Source organism: Enhydra lutris, unplaced genomic scaffold (assembly GCF_002288905.1).
Source record: "Enhydra lutris kenyoni isolate GAN:26980312 unplaced genomic scaffold, ASM228890v2 scaffoldscaffold114, whole genome shotgun sequence".
In the NCBI taxonomy this organism is placed as follows: Eukaryota; Metazoa; Chordata; class Mammalia; order Carnivora; family Mustelidae; genus Enhydra; species Enhydra lutris.
The window spans coordinates 412,871-430,872 of NW_019154198.1; the positions used below are offsets into that span (position 1 = coordinate 412,871).

At 46.1% G+C, this 18,002-nt stretch overlaps 1 protein-coding gene across 1 annotated transcript in view; it reads left to right on the forward strand.

Moving 5' to 3' along the window:
- LOC111139744 (zinc finger protein 543-like) overlaps positions 1-893 on the forward strand; it is a 352,717-nt gene extending 351,824 nt beyond the window's left edge. The window contains exon 8 of the mRNA XM_022492102.1: positions 3-893. Coding sequence (XP_022347810.1) covers positions 3-720 — 718 coding nt within the window. The 3' untranslated portion in view covers positions 721-893. The remainder of the gene's footprint in view (positions 1-2) is intronic.
- The last annotated feature ends 17,109 nt before the right edge of the window (positions 894-18,002 follow it).

Below are 18,002 nucleotides of genomic sequence, written 5' to 3' on the forward strand. Positions count from 1 at the left end.
AGTGCGGCCCTCATTCACCACTACGTCATCCACACTGGGGAGAAGCCGTTTGAGTGCCTGGAGTGCGGGAAGGCCTTCAACCACAGGTCGTACCTCAAGAGGCACCAGAGGATCCACACTGGGGAGAAGCCCTATGTGTGCGGTGAGTGTGGAAAGGCCTTCACCCACTGCTCTACTTTCATCTTGCACAAAAGGGCCCACACTGGAGAAAAACCCTTTGAGTGCAAAGAATGTGGGAAAGCCTTTAGCAATCGTGCAGACCTCATCCGACACTTCAGCATCCACACTGGGGAGAAGCCCTACGAGTGCACGGAGTGCGGGAAGGCCTTCAACCGCCGGTCAGGGCTCACGAGGCACCAGCGGATTCACAGCGGAGAGAAGCCCTATGAATGTGTCGAGTGTGGGAAAACCTTCTGCTGGAGCACCAACCTCATCCGACACGCCATCATCCACACCGGAGAGAAGCCCTATGAGTGCAGTGAGTGTGGGAAAGCCTTCAGTCGCAGCTCGTCCCTCACTCAGCATCAGAGGATTCATACTGGGAGAACCCCTGTCCGTGTAACCGAAGTGGGAAGACCCTTCACGAGCGGGCAGTCCTCAGTCAACCTTCAAGAGCTCCTGTTGGGGAAAGACTTCTTGAATGTAACCACTGAGGAAACTTCTTACTCAGAATCTGATCGTTCATACCAAAGAGAACCCCCTCAGTTTCCTTCCCGATGAGAAACCCTCTGTTGCAGGACATCATTTGTCATCTGAGGAGTCAGACGGGAAAGTTATCCCATCTGGAGCCTTACCCTGCATCTGAGAATTCATCCAGGGAGAGACCCAGTGATTATGTGCACATAGGAAAACCTCCAGCTACATGTTTTTCCTTGTTTTACACTGCAGTAATATCTCAGGAATTTTTTTTTCTTTTTTCTTTTTTCTTTTTTTTTTTAAGAAAGAGACATAGAAGAGAAAATGAACTGTAAACACACATTTTCTTTCAGACTTCCTTCCCAAGCCTTTGGCACTTTGTCATGGCATCCCTTGTTTACTTGGCAGGGGGAGGGTTTTGTTTTAGGGATAAAGGACTCAGACTGCTATATGTCTTGTATATACATTCCTTGCTGTCCAGAGTCAAGAGAGTTAATTGAAGGCAGGTTTGGAAACTTCAGAAACATCTTCTTTGTTCTAAAACACCGTCTCTGTTCTTAAGGAGCTTCATCTTTGTGAGAAATACAAAGGCTGGAACCGTCAAACACCTTTCTGTTGAGGAGTTAAGAACACACATATGAATGGGCACATGTTGTTGCACTGGTTAAAACTGTTTAAGGCTTTGATTTAAAAAAGAAAGAAAGAAAGAAAGAAACTTCATGTGGTTTTAAGGAGCTGATACTTAGACTTTTTCTTGGTCCTGTACTATTGGTTTACTTGATGGCTGTAATTAGATGGTAAATCTTTGAGTTGTGTAAAATGATTTCTCTCTCTTTATTGTTTTTATTTAAAACTGATTTAGCATTCTTCATTACTTTGAATTTCCACATAAAGTTTTGGAGAAGTTTGTCTATTTTTATGAAAAAAATCTGTTGAATTTCGTTAGAAATTGAGTTAAATTTTCAGATCAATTTGTTGAGAATTCACATCATTATGAACACAGTATGTTCATACTTAACCCAAACTCTGTTTGTTTAAGTATCATTTGATTTACTTCATCACTGTTGTATAAACTTCAATGATAGGTCCTGTATGGATTTTATAAGGTTTATATCAAGGTGTTTTTTTTCCTTTTATTATAAATGGCATTGATTTTTAAACTTTCCATTTCCACACAAGTTTTAGTAGTATGCAGAAATGTAATTAAAATTTGGATGTTGTTTTGGTATCCTGCACCCTTGCTGAACGGTAGCCATTTATTTGTTGCGATAGGATGCTTGGGGTTAGAAAACATAGAAATATCATCCACAAAAGAGATAGTTTTATTTCTTCCCTACCATATGTATGCCTAGTATTTTCTTTTCTTATCTGCTGTGCTAGCTAGGATTTCCAATATGATGTTGAACAGTAGTAGTAGTAGGAAAGGATTTTCTTGTCTGGTTTCTGATATTAGGGGGAAACATACAACTTTTCATCGAGTATCATGTTAGTATAAGGTTTTCTTTATAGATGTTTCTTATCAAGTTTAGGAAGTTTCCTATATTCCTAATTTGCTGGGGGGGTTTTGTTGTTATTATGAATCGGTGTTCAATTTTATCACACACTTTTTCTCTACCAATTGATATAATCTTGTGTTTTTTTCTTCTGTAGCTTGTTGATAGGATGTATTACATTAATTTGAGGGGTTTTTTTCATTTTTTTTAAAGATTTTATTTATTTATTTGACAGAGATCACAAGTAGGCAGAGAGACAGGCAGAGAGAGACGGGGGGAAGCAGGCTCCCCGCAGAGCAGAGAGCCCGATGCGGGGCTCAATCCCAGGACCCTGGGATCATGACCTGAGCCAAAGGCAGAGGCTTTAACCCGCTGAGCCACCCAGGTGCCCCATTAATTTGAGTTTTGAATGTGAAATCAACTTTGTGTTCTTGAAATAAGCCCTACTTGGTTTAGAACAGAATTGTTATTCTATTATAGTATTCAGTATACTAGTATGTTGAGGAAGTTTTCCTGCAATTTCATTAGTGGTAATGATACATAGATTTCTTTCTTTCACTCATTTTTGTTTGTTTTGTTTTTTGTCTTTTGTTTTGTACTGTCATTGGTTCCGGTCTGTAGGTGATAGTGACCTCCCCAAATGTATTGGGAGTAGTCTTATTATGTGGAAGATAGGATACAGAGTTGGTTTTATTTTTAATGTTTGGTGGCATTCTCCAGTGAAACATTTATGCCTGGAGATTTTTCTTTGGATGCTTTTAGTTACGTATTTATTTTATTTAATATGTATAGAACTGTTCAGAATGTTTAATATTGGATGAATTTTCATAGTTGTCCGATTTTAGGAATTGTTCCATTTCATCTAAATTTTCTTATTTGTTTCAAGTATTCCTTTATTATATTGTTTATGATGGAAGAATCTCTACTCATATCTCCTGTTAGATTCCTGATACTGGAAACGCATCAACTCTCTTTTTATCTTTGTTAATCTTCTTAGATATTTATCATTTTTTGGGATCTTTTTAAAGAAGCAGCACTTTATACCACTGCTTTTTCTCTCTTACCTTTTTGTTCCCGATTTCACTGATACCTGTATTGACCTTTATTATATCTGTTCTTCCATCTGCTTTGGTGGTACTTTCCTCTGTAGTTTCTTGGGAGGGATGCTTAGATTACTGATTTGAGATTTTTTGCTTTTCTGATGTAAGCATTACGTTCTATAAATTTTCCTCACAGCACTTTCCTCACAAGTTGTAATACATTTTAACTACATTTCATTTGGTTCTAAAAATTTCTTTATTCAAAACTTCCTCTCTAACCCATAAAGTATTTAGAAGTGTATTGTTTAATTTCCTAGTGTTTGGGGTATTTCATGCTTTTTGTTAACGGCTTCTAGTTTGTTTTATATTTGATCTAGTTGTTTAAATTTGTTGAGGTTTGCTTTATGACCCCAAATATGGTCTGTCTTGATGAATGTTTATGAAGTTGCTTGAGAAGAATGTGTATTCTACTGTCATTGGATGGAGTTTATGTAAATGTCCACATGATCCTGTTGGTTGATGATGTTTTCGGATTTTCTGTATCCTTGCTGATTTTCTGTTTGGTATTGCCCTCAATAGCTGAGAGGGGGATATTGAAGTCCTGAAGTATGATCGGGAATTGTCTGTTTCTCCTTTTAAATTCTACCAGTTTTTGCTTTGAGCGTTTCAAAGCTCTGTTGTCGGTGCACACACATGTAGGATTGCTCTGTCATTTTGTTGTGTTGACTTTTTTATTATTCTGTAATGTCTCTTTTTGCCCCTGTAAGTTTTCTTTGGAGTATATTTTATCTGATACTAATATAGTCACTATTGTATTTGGGGGGTAATATTTTGCAGTTTGAGGTTTATATGGTTCCATAATTTTATTTTCAACCTTACGTGTGTCGTTACATTTGAAGTGAGTGTCCAGGAATAGCACATACTCAGGTCATGCTTTGTCTTTATCCATTCTGCTGATTTCTTTCTTAAATTGCTGTATTTAGACCATTTAAGTTTAAATAATTACTGATATGTTAGGGCTTGAGTTTGCCATTTTATTGTTTGGCCTTTCTTTGTTCCCTGTTTATTTTTGCTCTGTTTTTTGGGGTTTTTTGTTTGTTTGTTTTGCCTTCCTGTGGGTTAACTTTAATTTTTAGAATTCCATTTGCTATAAATATGTTTCTGAGACTATCTCTTTGTATTTTAGTAGTCATTTTAGGTATTGTTTTATACACATACAATTTATCACAGCCTGTGGCATCAACGCCCTAGCGCTTTGATATGTAGAAACCTGGCTTTATCTGCCCCTTCACATTCCCCACTCTCCAGTATAATTGTGTTACGTATTTCCTCTTTGTGCACTGAGCATATCGGATGATGTTTTTTGCTTCAACGAGGAATTTTTACAAAACCCATGAGAAGTATAGTCTGTTTACGTCTACTTGTATCCTTTCCATTGTCCTTTTGTCTTGAAAATTTTTTTCTATTAACATTTCCTTTCTTTTTTGCAAACTCCTACACAGATCTTCCCTCACTTGTGGGGTTACATGTCTGTAAACCCACTGTAAGTTGAAAACACCGTAGTCAGAAATGCATTTAGTACACCAGCCCTCCTGACCATCGTAGCGTAACCTCGCCTGGGTTACCCATCCTCAGAACGCTTACATTCATTTACAGGTGGGCAGAGTCATCTGACACAAAACCTATTTTATAACGAAGTGTTGAATATCTCATGTAATGTATTGAATACTCTACTAAAAGTGAAAAACCATGATTGTGTGGGTACTTATCATTAACATACACAGCTGGGCCTAACGAACGTTTGAGGTGGTAAGCTACAGTTAATTTGTGGATAATGGGGTTCCTACAGGGACAGGATCATCCATTTCTCTTTCTTGTGATGAGGCTGAAGAATAGCGGGTAGAGGGCACCAAGGCCTCAGGACTCGTTGAGGGTTTAGCCAGCAGAGTTCTTTAGGGGAATACCAAGTTTTGACTGTGTGGTTTGTTTCTTCTTTTCATTGTATGGGTTTTTTTAAGATTTTATTTATTTATTTGACAGACAGAGATCACAAGTAGGCAGAGAGGCAGGCAGAGGCGGGGTGGGGGGGAGCAGGCTCCCCGCTGAGCAGAGAGCCCGATGTGGGGCTCGATCCCAGACCCTGAGATCATGATCCGAGCTGAAGGCAGAGGCTTAACCCACTGAGCCACCCAGGCGCCCCTCATTACATGTTTTTGTGTAGCAAGCAGGAGCATCCTGTGTCTGCCCATCAGCTCTAGGGAATGTCTTGCGACTGACATCCATCTGTTCTAACATCCCGATGGCACTGCTGATAGCAGCAGAGTCCTCCGTCAGTGTTTGCTGTGACCTTTCTTGGTGCTTCAGTGTGACTTCTGCGTCAGCTGCTTTTTTCTTTGTCCTTCCAGTTTGATTAGCGGAGTCCCCAGGGGAAAGCTCTTCCGCCTCAACGCCAGCAAGCTCAGGAATATCCTCACTGATGGGGCTGTTTGCCAGGCACTAACGTCTTGTTTCTTAACATTCCTCAACAGCAGGGGCGCCTGGGTGGCTCAGTGGGTTAAAGCCTCTGCCTTCGGCTCAGGTCATGGTCCCAGGGTCCTGGGATGGAGCCCCGCATCGGGCTCTCTGCTCAGCGGGGAGCCTGCTTCCTCCTCTCTCGCTGCCTGTCTCTCTGCCTACTTGTGATCTCTATCTGTCAAATGAATAATTAAAAAAAAAAAAACACATTCCTCAACAGCAGATTCTGTTATAGCCTCTGAATGTGTTCACGTATATCTTCCGTCGTGCATTGCTGCGTGACCCCTCGTTCTGTAGTGATATTCTGGAGAGCATTTAGAATGTGAAGATCTTTCTAAAACGGGAGAATTTGGCCAGATTCAGTCACTTCAACAGCCTACACAAATGGCATAAATAGTGTGCTTTGAACATAGCTGTGGCATGTTGGTGCATGGATTGAACGAGTGTAGTTGTGTTTGTTGGCAAAGGTACAACCTTTACAGCAGGATGCTTGTGCCTGAATTGCTGTGGGTGCCCTGAAGCGCCCTCTCGGATAAGAAGCCTCCTGAATGGGACGATGTCTGCCTCAAATAGTCTCTTGCCTTTGGAATAAAACAGTTTGAAAACCAGCCTTTAATGTCATCCAGGTTCTCTTGTTGTAATGATAACATATGGGAAGCATATACCTGCTCACGTTCTTGAATACTCTAGGGCTCTCTGAGTGGTAGAGTAGCAAAGGCTTTCATCTGAACTCTGCAGCATTTCCATGCAAAAGCAGCATTATATGTCTCAGGGCCTTGAATCCTGGCACTGTCTTGGACTCCTGACAAGTGTGTGAATGCCCAGCACACACTCCGAGAACGAGCTCGTTTCATTATCACTAAGTACTCGTTCTGGCACGTATTTCTCATTCACGATTATCCCGTGCAGGTCTTCCTTCAAAGCTTCGGCACCTTCAGTGTTGGCGCTTCCTGCCTCACTGCCAACCTTCACATGATGAAAATTATGATGCCTTGTGAAGCACTGGAATCCCTTGGGACTTTCTGTAACCATTTGTGTATCTGTAGGATCATCAGCTGCTCTTTTAGGATTCGACTTCTTGCCTTAGCCTGGATGTCAGTGGGCTAAGCAGCATGTGCTTAGCTTCTGTATTTGGTCATCTCTCCGCGTGACAGCAAAGTTCCCCATTGCCCATCAGTTGGCCCATCTCTTCTTCGTGGTGACAGTGGATTTAATCAATACTGACCATTAATATGGCTGATTGTTGTTTAAGAAAGTCCGAACTGTCACATGTGATGGCCATTACTCGTTCACCACCTTCATGCCAGCTAATTATCTTGAGTTTCTTCTCAAGAGTAATTGTCTTCTCTTCTCACCAGAAAGCGGAGCCACATATGGGTGTTTTGTAGAAATGATGGGATGGGAAACACGAGACATAGTGTCCTAAATGCTGGCAACATAGGGCCCTGGAGAGTACCAGTAGGTCACCCTTGGGATTGCAGGGCTGCCTGGGAGCATCGCACTGCATATTGCTGGTCTGAGGAAAAATAACTCAAAATTCAGATTTGGAACTACAGTTTCTGCTGGCTATGACTGTTACTGCTGACTATGACTTGCACAGTATCATAAAGCAAAAAAAATCCTAAAACCGTTCTAAGTCAGGGATCATCTGTAGTCTTTCTTATGGGGAAGGTCTTCTAGTAACAAATGTTTTTGTTTTCCTTCATCTAACGATGTAAGTCTCCTTCATTCTAGTAGGATATTTGTGTGGGATACAGGATGTGGGGTCAGCAGTTCTTTCCTTTTAGCACTTGGGAAGCATGTCATTTCCTTCTGTTCTCCTTGGTTTCAGATGAGAAGTCTGCCATTTGACCCATTGTTTTTCTATCTGTAATGCCTCTTTCTGTCAAGCTGTTTTCGGTGTGGTTTTTGTTGTATATAGAGTTCGGAAGTTTGATTATGATATAACGTGGCATGACATTTTGGGGGTTTATCCTGTTTGGTGTTTGCTTAGCTTTTTGAATGTGTTGCCAATTTGGAAGATTTTTAGATATTCTTCAATTATCTTTTTCAGCCCCAGTTTCTCCTCTCTTTCAGGACTCCAGTAACGTGAGTGGTAGATCTTCTGTTCTTGTGCCAGAAGGTCCGTGGACTCGTGCTCCCCCCATTCTCTAGTCTGTTTTCTCTTTGTTGCTTAGAGGGAGTTAGTTCCATTGATCTCTCTCTGAGCTCACTGAGTCTTTTCTCTCTCGTAGCTAATCTATTGAGCTCACCCAGTGAGTTTTCATTTTGGTTTTTGAATTTTTCAGTTGTGTAGCGTCAAAGGAGAAAGATATCCGTCCTCTTCAAGGCTCACTCTTCCTCTTTGTGGTTGGACACGTGTCTCCAATCCCTGACTTGTCTAAGACGTCTGTTATACCCCCCCACTCTTTGGTCTGTAACTTCTCTTAATCCCCTTCTAGCCGCCTCATCCGTACCTGTGTTCAGGTCTCTAGCATCACCCCCAGGCACTTTCTGCCCCACATGCCCAGTGAGCTCTGCCCTGCTCTTTCCTCGCGTGGACACACCCTGTGTCACTGTTCCGTCCACTGTCTGTCGCCACCCCCTCATGTCCTTTCACCCCGCTGACAACTAAACAGTGGTCTCCAGCACCGTCACCTGACTTAAGCAAGTCTCCCAAAGTTCCCTCTTGTCCTCCCACCCTTCTCCACCGCCCCCTCCCCCCACACACAGGCTGTGATGGCACCTTTTTCCTGCTGCCCACCTCTTTGACTTGAAGGCACTTTCCTGGCTTCTGTGAGCTCCTGCCCTGCTCCTTCAGAGGAACTCTGTCTTCTTCCATCCGTTAAACAGTGGTGCTTCTCAGTCTGTCTGTCGCCCTTGCTTTCTGACTTGGGAGGGGTTCCGTGAGTGAGTGAATCCCCTCCTCGAGGTATTTGACGCTCAGTGATCTGCAGAGTTCCCCAAGTCCTTGTCTCCAGGTTGAATGTTTCTGTCTGGCCATCCTTACACACCTGGGCAGTAATCACATACACGGAGCCTGTCTGTGTGTGCCGTGTGGTCACGGGCGTCCCCACAAGGAGGCATTGGGCCAGCAGGCGGTGGGCCAGAACGAGAGCAGGCAGACATGGTACGTTACTATGTTTCCGTCATTGTTTTGAATGTTTTCCACACATCAGCTTTTCATCTTTGCAATAACTCTATGTGGTAGGTCATGTTATCCCTGTTTTACAGATCAGAAAACTGATCTGTTCAGAGGAACAGAAAGGCTAAGGGATTTACCCAGAGTTGTACATTTAACCAAGTATGAGACTAGGGATTTGAGGCCAGTTAGGGCAGCTGCAGGATTCATGTCCGTGTCCTTTCCTATGTTCCTTCTCATAAGATAAGTCTTTGTTTTCCTTGTCACCATCATTTTTTATTAAAGTGGATCAAATTATGGTCATTGAGCTATAATCCCCTTTTCTCTTTGACTGTACACCTTAGTCATTCCTTTAGGTTGAGTGAGATAAACCAAACTTAACTTTTCAATGGCTGCATAGTCTATTATAATGTTGTAGAAATTTATAGAGAATCTCTGGGTTTCACGTGGTAGGAGGTAGAAGAGGACTACAGGAGGCATTTGGTTTTACATGTCGTGTTTGAGGTGCCTGAGAAATATCTCAGTGAATCTGCTGTGTTCTGTCTGTTGCCCGAGCTGGATACTTTGCCTCCATTGCTCTTCTGTCTTCCCCGCATCTAGCCAGTGTCTCGTTCTGTTGTCTTTAGCTCTTTATTTTCCTCCGTAGATACTTGGTGTATGTGTGTCTTAGTAAAGGGCCATACACAGCAGTGTATTTTTATTACTATGTCCAGGCCCCTCGCAGAGTGTTCACGCAACGCTGTGTATGTAGTTGGCACAGCATGTGGCATGTGTTAACCCCAGAGAGAAACCACAGCAGCATTTATGGCCAGATCTCTAAGACTTGCAAAGCCATGGTGAATGGTGGTGGAGGCACGGGGTATAGCTCGGCAGTGGAGCATTTGAGTAATGAGTGGCGTGTGTTGCAAGTTCTCAAGACTACCGCAGGGTGAATGATGCAGTAGGAAGACTCCGAGGATGCCACGTACGCAGCAGCTGTGACTGAGTTATTACAGCGGACGGGGTCAGAGCAAAGTCAGCCAAGCGAGGAGGTGGAAGTACGGAGTTCCTCAGGAGTTCTGAGTGCTCAGGTTCCATCAACGAGTCGGAACAGCGTCTGTGCAATGTCTACGAGGGAAGCACATTCGAAACCATGCCATGGGGTGCCGGGCTGGCTCAGTCAGCTAAGCCTCTGCCTTCGGCTCAGGTCATGACCCCCAAGTCCCGGGATCGAGCCCCGCGTCGGCCTCCCTGCTCAGCAGAGTCTCCTTCTCCCTCTCTCTCTGCTCTTCACCCTGCTTGAGTCTGCTTCTTCCTCTGCCCCTTACCCAGCTTGTGCTCACTCTCAAATAAATAAACTCTCGAAGGAAGGAAGGAAAGAAAAACTCCATACCCAGGGTTTTTATTGGGCACTATTTCTCTAAAATATAATCAAAACTTTAGACCTACAGAAGGATAGCAGGCCACCAGCATAAGCCACGTGGTTGACAAACAATAGGCACACCGAGCCATTTGTCATTTCTGGGAACTACAGGAAACCTCCTGAAACATAAGGTCCCAATTCCAGCCAAAGGCAGACTTTGAAGCTCCAGGGATAGGAGTCGCAGGCCTGCAACGTGAGCTCTTCTTCACAGTGACTTGAATGGTACTAAAAGGTTGAGTCAACAGCCTGCTGCATTGACAAAGTCCTAGCTTTGAGGCGACAGCTTACATACATGTGACCATGGTAACTAAATCAGTGCAGCCACAGATACCCTTCCACCATAGAGTTGAACTTAAATGGGGACGAAGTGCGAGACTGCGGAGCCAGGCTCTTGCCTCTCTATATAGATGGAGCTTCAGGTGATTTGATTTGCAAATATTCCCTCTTTTGCCTTTATTTCCACAAAGACAAAACGGCCAGGTCGATGCTGTTTTTACATCTCACTTATGTCCGTGATTTCTCATTTACTCTGTTCCTGCTGTTGAAACATGTAGCCTTTGGCTCCAAAAGAAGATAATTAAATATGTGGCCATAATAATTTCTGCATCATTAAATTTGCATAACTTGAGATGAAATAATGTGTTGGGCATGGTCAGGTTGACGGATCCGTCAGAGGGGGTGACTGGGAGGGAGTGGGAGCGTTGGGCTCCAGCTGGGAGGGCCCGCTACAGAGACCAGATGCTGGAGGCCTGGGGGAGTCTGGCCCCTGGGAGTAGACGCAGCTCCATCCGCGCTCACCCCCCGGGGCCCACAGATGGCCTTTCCTGTCACAGTCCTAGATGCAGGGCTGCCTCTGGAAGGCTCAGTGATGTCTTCCTCGGGTCTGGAGAGTTAATGGCCTGTCAGTTGCTTGCTCATAGGAGCTCACGCGTGTCACGAGTGAACGGTCTGAGCTCGGTTGTAAATGGGCAACTGGTTTTTGCCCTCCTCGGAGCAGTGGAGAGTCAAGAGCATGGGCCCTCGAGACAGACTGCCGGGATCTACTTGCTGGCCTTGTTCCTAGCTGCTGGGGGCTTTTTAAAAGTCCCCATTGAAGGGTGCCTGGGTGGCTCAGTGGGTTAAAGCCTCTGCCTTCCGCTCGGGTCATGATCCCAGGGTCCTGAGATCGAGCCCTGCATCGGGCTCTCTGCTCGGTGGGGAGTTGGCTTCCCCCCCCCCCCCCCCCCCCCCCCCCCCCCCCTTTTTTTCTCTGTTTGTCAAAAAAAAAAAAAAAATCCTTTTAAAAAAAAAAAAAAAAAAGTCCCTGTTCATTCTGCTTCTCTCAATCTCCACGTCTAGCAGCCGTTGTCATGGTTGTTTTCCCATGTGGGACCTTGCTGCTGTGCAATCCACTGCCCCCTCCCGGGTCCAGCCAGGCATCACCCCGCACCTCTGTTTACCTTCCGCTCTTCTCCTCCAGTGGATTCTCCACACTGAGCCAGAGATGTGGCTCCAACCTGGTCATGGAGGGCTCACCCCTGCCCCGCCCCCTTCCCCTTTTGGGATAAAAACCAAATGCTTAACATGGCCCATCCCTGGGGCCCTATCTGGTGTGGGATGTGCCTAATTTGCTACCTTTTGTCTTGCACAACTCTGGTCTCTCTTCACTTCCCATTTCCCTCACTTTCCCACCTGCTGTGGCCTCTTCCGTCCCCGGTTAGCGCGCGCTCAGCCCTCCCCTCTCATCTCAGATGGCACTTCCTCAGGGAACCTTTACCCGCACACCCGTCTAGGTCATGACTGTGTGCGCATGTGGTTCTTTGCTCCCGAACCACCTTCCTGCTTGGTGGTTCGCCAGGAGGATTCCCTCGACTCAGAACTGCCGCTGTACTCCCAGTCACTGTCCGTGACAGCACAAGGACACAGGTCAAGGTCCCCAAAGGAAAAAGGCACACAGAGTAAAGAAACTAAGCCCAAGCTTCCAGGCGTTCCCTCCCAGTGCAGTCGTACAGGCTCTTGCTTGAGTCTTTCGGCAAACGTGGGATGACATGTTCTAGTATCGCCAACGAGGGAAAGTCACCACGCTTCAGCGCCCAGGGTTTCTTCCTGAGGCACGCAGTGCCTTGGTGACTGCCCGTGGATACTCGGTGGGACTGCAGGAGGCGAAGATACAGTGTGGCTCAGAGGCTCGGGCATACAAAACCCTCCGTTCCCTGTGAGCCACAGTGTTAGCTTAAGTGACCCGGTCAGCCTGAAGCACGGGCCCTGCAGATACAGGCCTGAAGTCCCTCCGACCGGGCCATGTTCAAGGACTCAGGCTGTCTTCTCGGAGCTGGTCAGGGGCCAGTCCTTTGCGATCCGTAGCATTTGAGTAGCGGAGGCTGCTCCGGGAACACTTTCCTGCACCGTCCCCCGGGCTGGCCCTTGGCTTGGGCTCTGGGACAGCAGACAGTGATATTTGCCTGAGCATCTCTATGTAGTAAAGCATTTCCATGAGGACACACTGTAGTATCGTCGGAAATCTGCTCACCATGTGAAGGAGGCCACGCGGGGTGTGGGTCGATTAAATAACAATGCCTACTGTGAGACCATTATATTCGTGTCCGTGCTTCTGCACTGGTTTGATAAGTTGTCCCTTCTGGTCAGCTGTTCGCACTTTGTGATAACCCACCTCCCCTGTCACTACCTTCTTTTCACTCAGTCCTCACCCATCTGGAATGCAGTCAGAATTTTCTTTTCTTTTTTTTTTTTTAAAGATTTTATTTATTTATTTGACAGACAGAGATCACAAGTAGGCAGAGAGGCAGGCAGAGAGAGGGGAAGGGAAGCAGGCTCCCTGCTGAGCAGAGAGCCCGACGCGGGGCTCGATCCCAGGACCCCGGGACCATGACCCGAGCCGAAGGCAGAGGCTTAACCCACTGAGCCACCCAGGCGCCCCCAGTCAGAATTTTCTAACAGACCTTCCCCCTCTCATGCCCCTTCCATAATCTAAATTCCATCGAGCACCCAGAGTCATCTTTTTGAAACCTGAATCAAGTGACATCACCAATTTACTTAAAACTTTGCTGTAGCTACTACCCATGTCACAGTGTATTCACTGTATTTTCTTATCTATTCTTGGTGCTCTGTTTTTGGGGCTTCTCCGCAGGGAGGCTGCCTTTTCCTGGGAACAGTTCTCAGAGATAGCCAACTACTGACGGGGACTAGCCTTTCACACGAGAATTAGACAATCCAAAGACCCTCATGGGAACCACCCCCTTCTTCCAGGCTCTTCCATTGTAGGAGACAATATTCCGTGCTGATCATCCAGGTCCTGGTATCAGACAGACAGGGACACCCCCTCTCTCCTACAGCCTGCCAGTAGTATTCAAAATAGCCAATCCCAAGCTGTCTCCCGCGCCCTGCCTCGCCTTTCCTGTGTTAAATACAAAAGTTCTGGACCACTTTTTTGTCCTCCACTTTTGCCTCCTGACCCATCCTGGTCATCACATGGCCCTCCCTTGTGTGCCCTGCATGCTGAGCCTAAGGGTCTGTAAGAATAAACTTCTCCTTTCATGGTAATCCTCTCCCTCCTCAAAATCTGTGCGCAGATAATGAGTCACCGAGCTGCTATCTAAGGAACAGTGTTTCACCCAGAAAACAGCCAGGACAGGAACCATGTGTGAGAGCACTGGGTGCCTCAAGAAGGGCACAAAGGGTAGCGTGGCCAGAGCTGCGTCTGCAGGGGTTCACGTGGGACAAGGTGAATCAGAGAGAGAAATGGAGACCTTGTGTCTGCCTTGTAGGCCATCAACAGGAGCTTGGAACGTTTCCTGTATGCTCTAAAATGTACCCAGGGGAAACAAATAAAATGTACCCAGGAATTGGTTGATCTGCTGTGACTCATTAGAGTTGTCCCAGCCATGTTACTTAGTACTGCGGAACTGCTTCCATTCTGCTCTCCCACTATTTCTCATCTGCTCTGATTTTCCCATCTCCACAGCACTCCCTCCTTTCAACCTATATTGCTTAGGGTTTTCATTGTTTTTGTTTTTCAGTCATTGGTGGTTAGGATGAAAGGTGTTCTAGAGCAGGAATGTACTTTCTTGGTATGTATATGTCCCCATTGTTGATTGCAGTTCTTGTCAGTTGGCACTCAGTAAATACGGAATTGACCAAATAAATATCTGTAAATAGATTTTTAAATCATTATGAGTGACAAGAGAGAAATAGAAAAGTGATACTGGGGTGGAGGGCTACTTTAAAACTGAGAGATACAGGGAGACCTCCATGACGAGGGAATGGTTGACATGAGTCCATCACCCTGGATCACTTGTCTACAGTTTGGGTATGAACGACTCAACACTATATCCTTCACAGCACCTTGCAAAGTGCCCTCCTTAAGCTGTTCTAGGAGACATTTGTAGCGTGAATATAACGTGGAGGCTACTAAATGCTCCCATTGCTAGGACTGCTGGTTGTTGATCTCCTCACGCCCTGTCTCTGCCCCCCAAAAACTAGCATGTGATTCCATGGGGAGCTACAGTCCCTGGGTGACAGTCATTGTTTGGGATTAGGATATGTGTGTGCTTCTGGTTCCATGAGAGCAAGAGAGATTCTACAAGGAATGGAAGGAAGAGCTGACATCTCTTAAGAGGGTGATTCCCCCCAAGTGACACAGGCTGAACACAAAGCAGACTGATTACAGAATTCCCGGGTCATGATCCATTGAATGCATTCCTGGCCAGAGAGGATTTGGGAGTTGGTGAGTTTTTCCACCTACAGAGAACTAAAGATACCATTCCTGGGTTTTGAGGAGAGAGTTCCAGAATTACATTGCTTTCAGCAAAGTTCTGGGGCAAATTGCTCCACAGCCTAAACCAAAAGTATTCAAGCTCCTTGGGTTCCTATGGTGTTTGATATTTGTTTTTCCCTAGGCAAGGTACTCCCAAGTCTCTCTTCCCAGGTTTTCTGCCTCCCCCAAGCAAAATAACTGAGCCAGTGCTCTTGACCTGGGAGTGGTGACAATGGCCCACTTCTGACACCCCCATTTTGGGAGCTGAAGGATCAGTGAGGTGGGTGGAAAGTAGCTTCAAGTCTTTTCAGCTGCTCTCTCCTAGTATGGAAATACTTCCTCTCAGCTGGGGTGAAAATGATAGCGTACCACTATTCTGTAATCAATCTGCTTCATGTTCAGCCTCAGTCACTTGGGGGGAATCACCCTCTTAAGAGATGTCAGCTCCAGTCAGCTCTTCCTTCCATTCCTTGTAGAATCTCTTGTTCTCATGGAACCAGCATGGTGCCCAAGGTGGGTCTCCAACCCAGAGGTGCTGACTGGGTGGAGAAAGAGACCTCTGGGACCACACTGGCCAGGAATTTAACCTTAGCAACAACTAGCTGGGAGCAGGATGAACAACGCAGACCTTCTGCCCCTCCTGGGAAGGTAACTCTCCCACTGGAAGTTGGGAGTGAGGGACCCCTGTGCTCTCATCTGCACCACCGCACAGTAGATTTTCTCTCTCGCTGATGGGAATGTTGAAGGAGAATGAAAGTCTTTCAGTTCAAATACCAAAGACTTCCACTGTTTTTACAAAATTATAGATCATCTTGAATAAATGTTCATTTGTTGTATATCCTTAGGAACATTTCCACAGACATTAAATTTTGTTTGTTTTGTTTGCTTGTTTCATGACCTTCTTCACCAGTTTCACGAGGGAATGAGTCCACATAACTACTCATCTTGTCAAGCTAGATGTCCCTCCTTGCTCTTTTTACATTTTTTGATTTTTAAACAATTTTAGATTTAGTGTAACGTGGCAAATATAGAGTTCCCATGTAACTTCCACACACTTTCAACTCATGTTACTATTTCACAGATGTGTTGTATTCGTCAAAGCAAAGAAATTAACATTGATACAATACTGTTTACCTTACAAAAGATATGGATTTTACTAAATTTTTTCCCCACTATCGTCCTTGTGTTGCAGGATCCCATTCCAGGCCATCAAGTTGCATTTAATCATTTTATCCGTTTAGTTTTCTCTCATCTCTAACAGTTGTTCTGTTATCCTTGTTTTTCATGATCCAAACACTTTTGATGAGGATTCATCAGGTATCTTATACAATGTTCCTCAAGTTGCATTTATCTTATCTTTTCTTTTTTTTTTTTTTTTTTTTTTGTGTTTTTTTTTGGGTGTTTTGTTTGGTGTTTTTTTTTGATTAAATTTTTTCTGTTTTTTTTTTTGTTTTTTTTTTTTTTTTTTTTTTTTTTTTTTTTTTTTTTTTTGTGATGAGTGAAGTTGGGGGTTTTGGGAAAGGATATCCCAGAATAGTTTTGTTGCCGTGTGCTCGTACCTGGTGTGAACATGACACTACTAATGATGTTAGCCTCCATCAGGCGGTAAGGGTGGTGTCTGCCAGTTTCCTCTGCTGTCGAGTTACCATTTTTCTCTTTGCATACTCAGTCACCAATCTAGCCAACTCGAGGGAGTCAAGCTCCATCACCTGAAATAAAGTGTCTGCGTATCACTTGGAATTCTTTAGGAAGATTTCTTTTCTCTCCCTGTATTCATTTACATGAGAGCACTACTAATTTTTTTTTTCTTTTAAGTGAATAAATACAAGTACTTACAAGAAATATGCGTGTTGTGATTCCCATTCATACACCCGGGGAGAAAAGAAAGCGAGGCCTACTCCTTCGTGATACGTTTAGTAACTGCGACAGGGCAGCAGGGTCAAACGCACACCGTTTCCACTTCTGTAGATGTGCGTGCGCTCGAGTCGTTGGAAGCTGCATTTCATTCTCTCACCTTTGCCTGAGAGGAGTTGGGGGGGACCCCAAAGAAGTAACCGACGGTGACCTCTAAGACATCTGAGATACGGTCTTGTTGGAACCGCTAACGTGACTGTCGGTTTCTCGTCTGCACCTCCTCAGCGCCGGGCTGGCTCCGGTTTCGCCCCGGTCCGTTCCCGTCTCCACCTATTCTCGCCCTCGCCGAGACTCAAGGCAGCAGCGGCGGCCGACCACTCCCGCACTCCGCGTCCGCGCACGACCCCTCCGCCGGCGCTCAGACGCAGGGCGAGGTGCCGCGTGGGACAGACACTCCACAGCGCCGGGCTTCAGCCTGGGGTCACTGGCGGCCTCCCCAGCTGCGGGGCTCGCACGCCGCTCCTCCGGCTCCCGGGCCGGATCCGCGCATCAAGGCGCCGCAGCGCGTGGCTCTGGCCCACAGGAGGCCCCTCAGAGGGGGCCGCGTCGGAGGGGGCTTCCGGCGTCCTGGCCCCGGCGGTGCCGTCACAGCTGGAGCATCCGTCTCCCGTCCAGGGGCATCTCCGGGAGGGGAGGCGCACGTGTGACGTCACCAGCCGACCCAAAGTCCTGGTGACCACGCGTCTTGATCGCGGGCGGAGGTCCCCGCCGCCGAGCCTCGCCTTCCCCGGGCGGGACAGGGACGGCCTCGCCCCCGCCCCTAGATCCCGCTGTGAGAAGCGGGTCTGAGGCGACTCTTTCGGAGAAGACACGCTCGGAAACTGCCTCACCGCGACAGTCAGCGAAGGAAAAAAACCACATTACCCAGAAGGCTGTGCTCCGCGTGTCGCGCGGGCGCTGGGCCAATGACTGCCCAGGAAGGGGCATTTCCTGCGGTCCGCTCCGGCGGGGTGGGGCTCCCGGTCCCATGAAGAGGACGTCATCCGCCTGCGCCGGGCTGGTCTTACCCCGGCTGTGGGGTTTTGAACAGGGACTTGGAAAAGCAGGGCACCTTTCCGAGGCCGGAGCGGAGACGGTGGTGTGGACCGTAGGTCCCTCCTCGTGTCTTTGTGTGAGCCTGACACCCGTC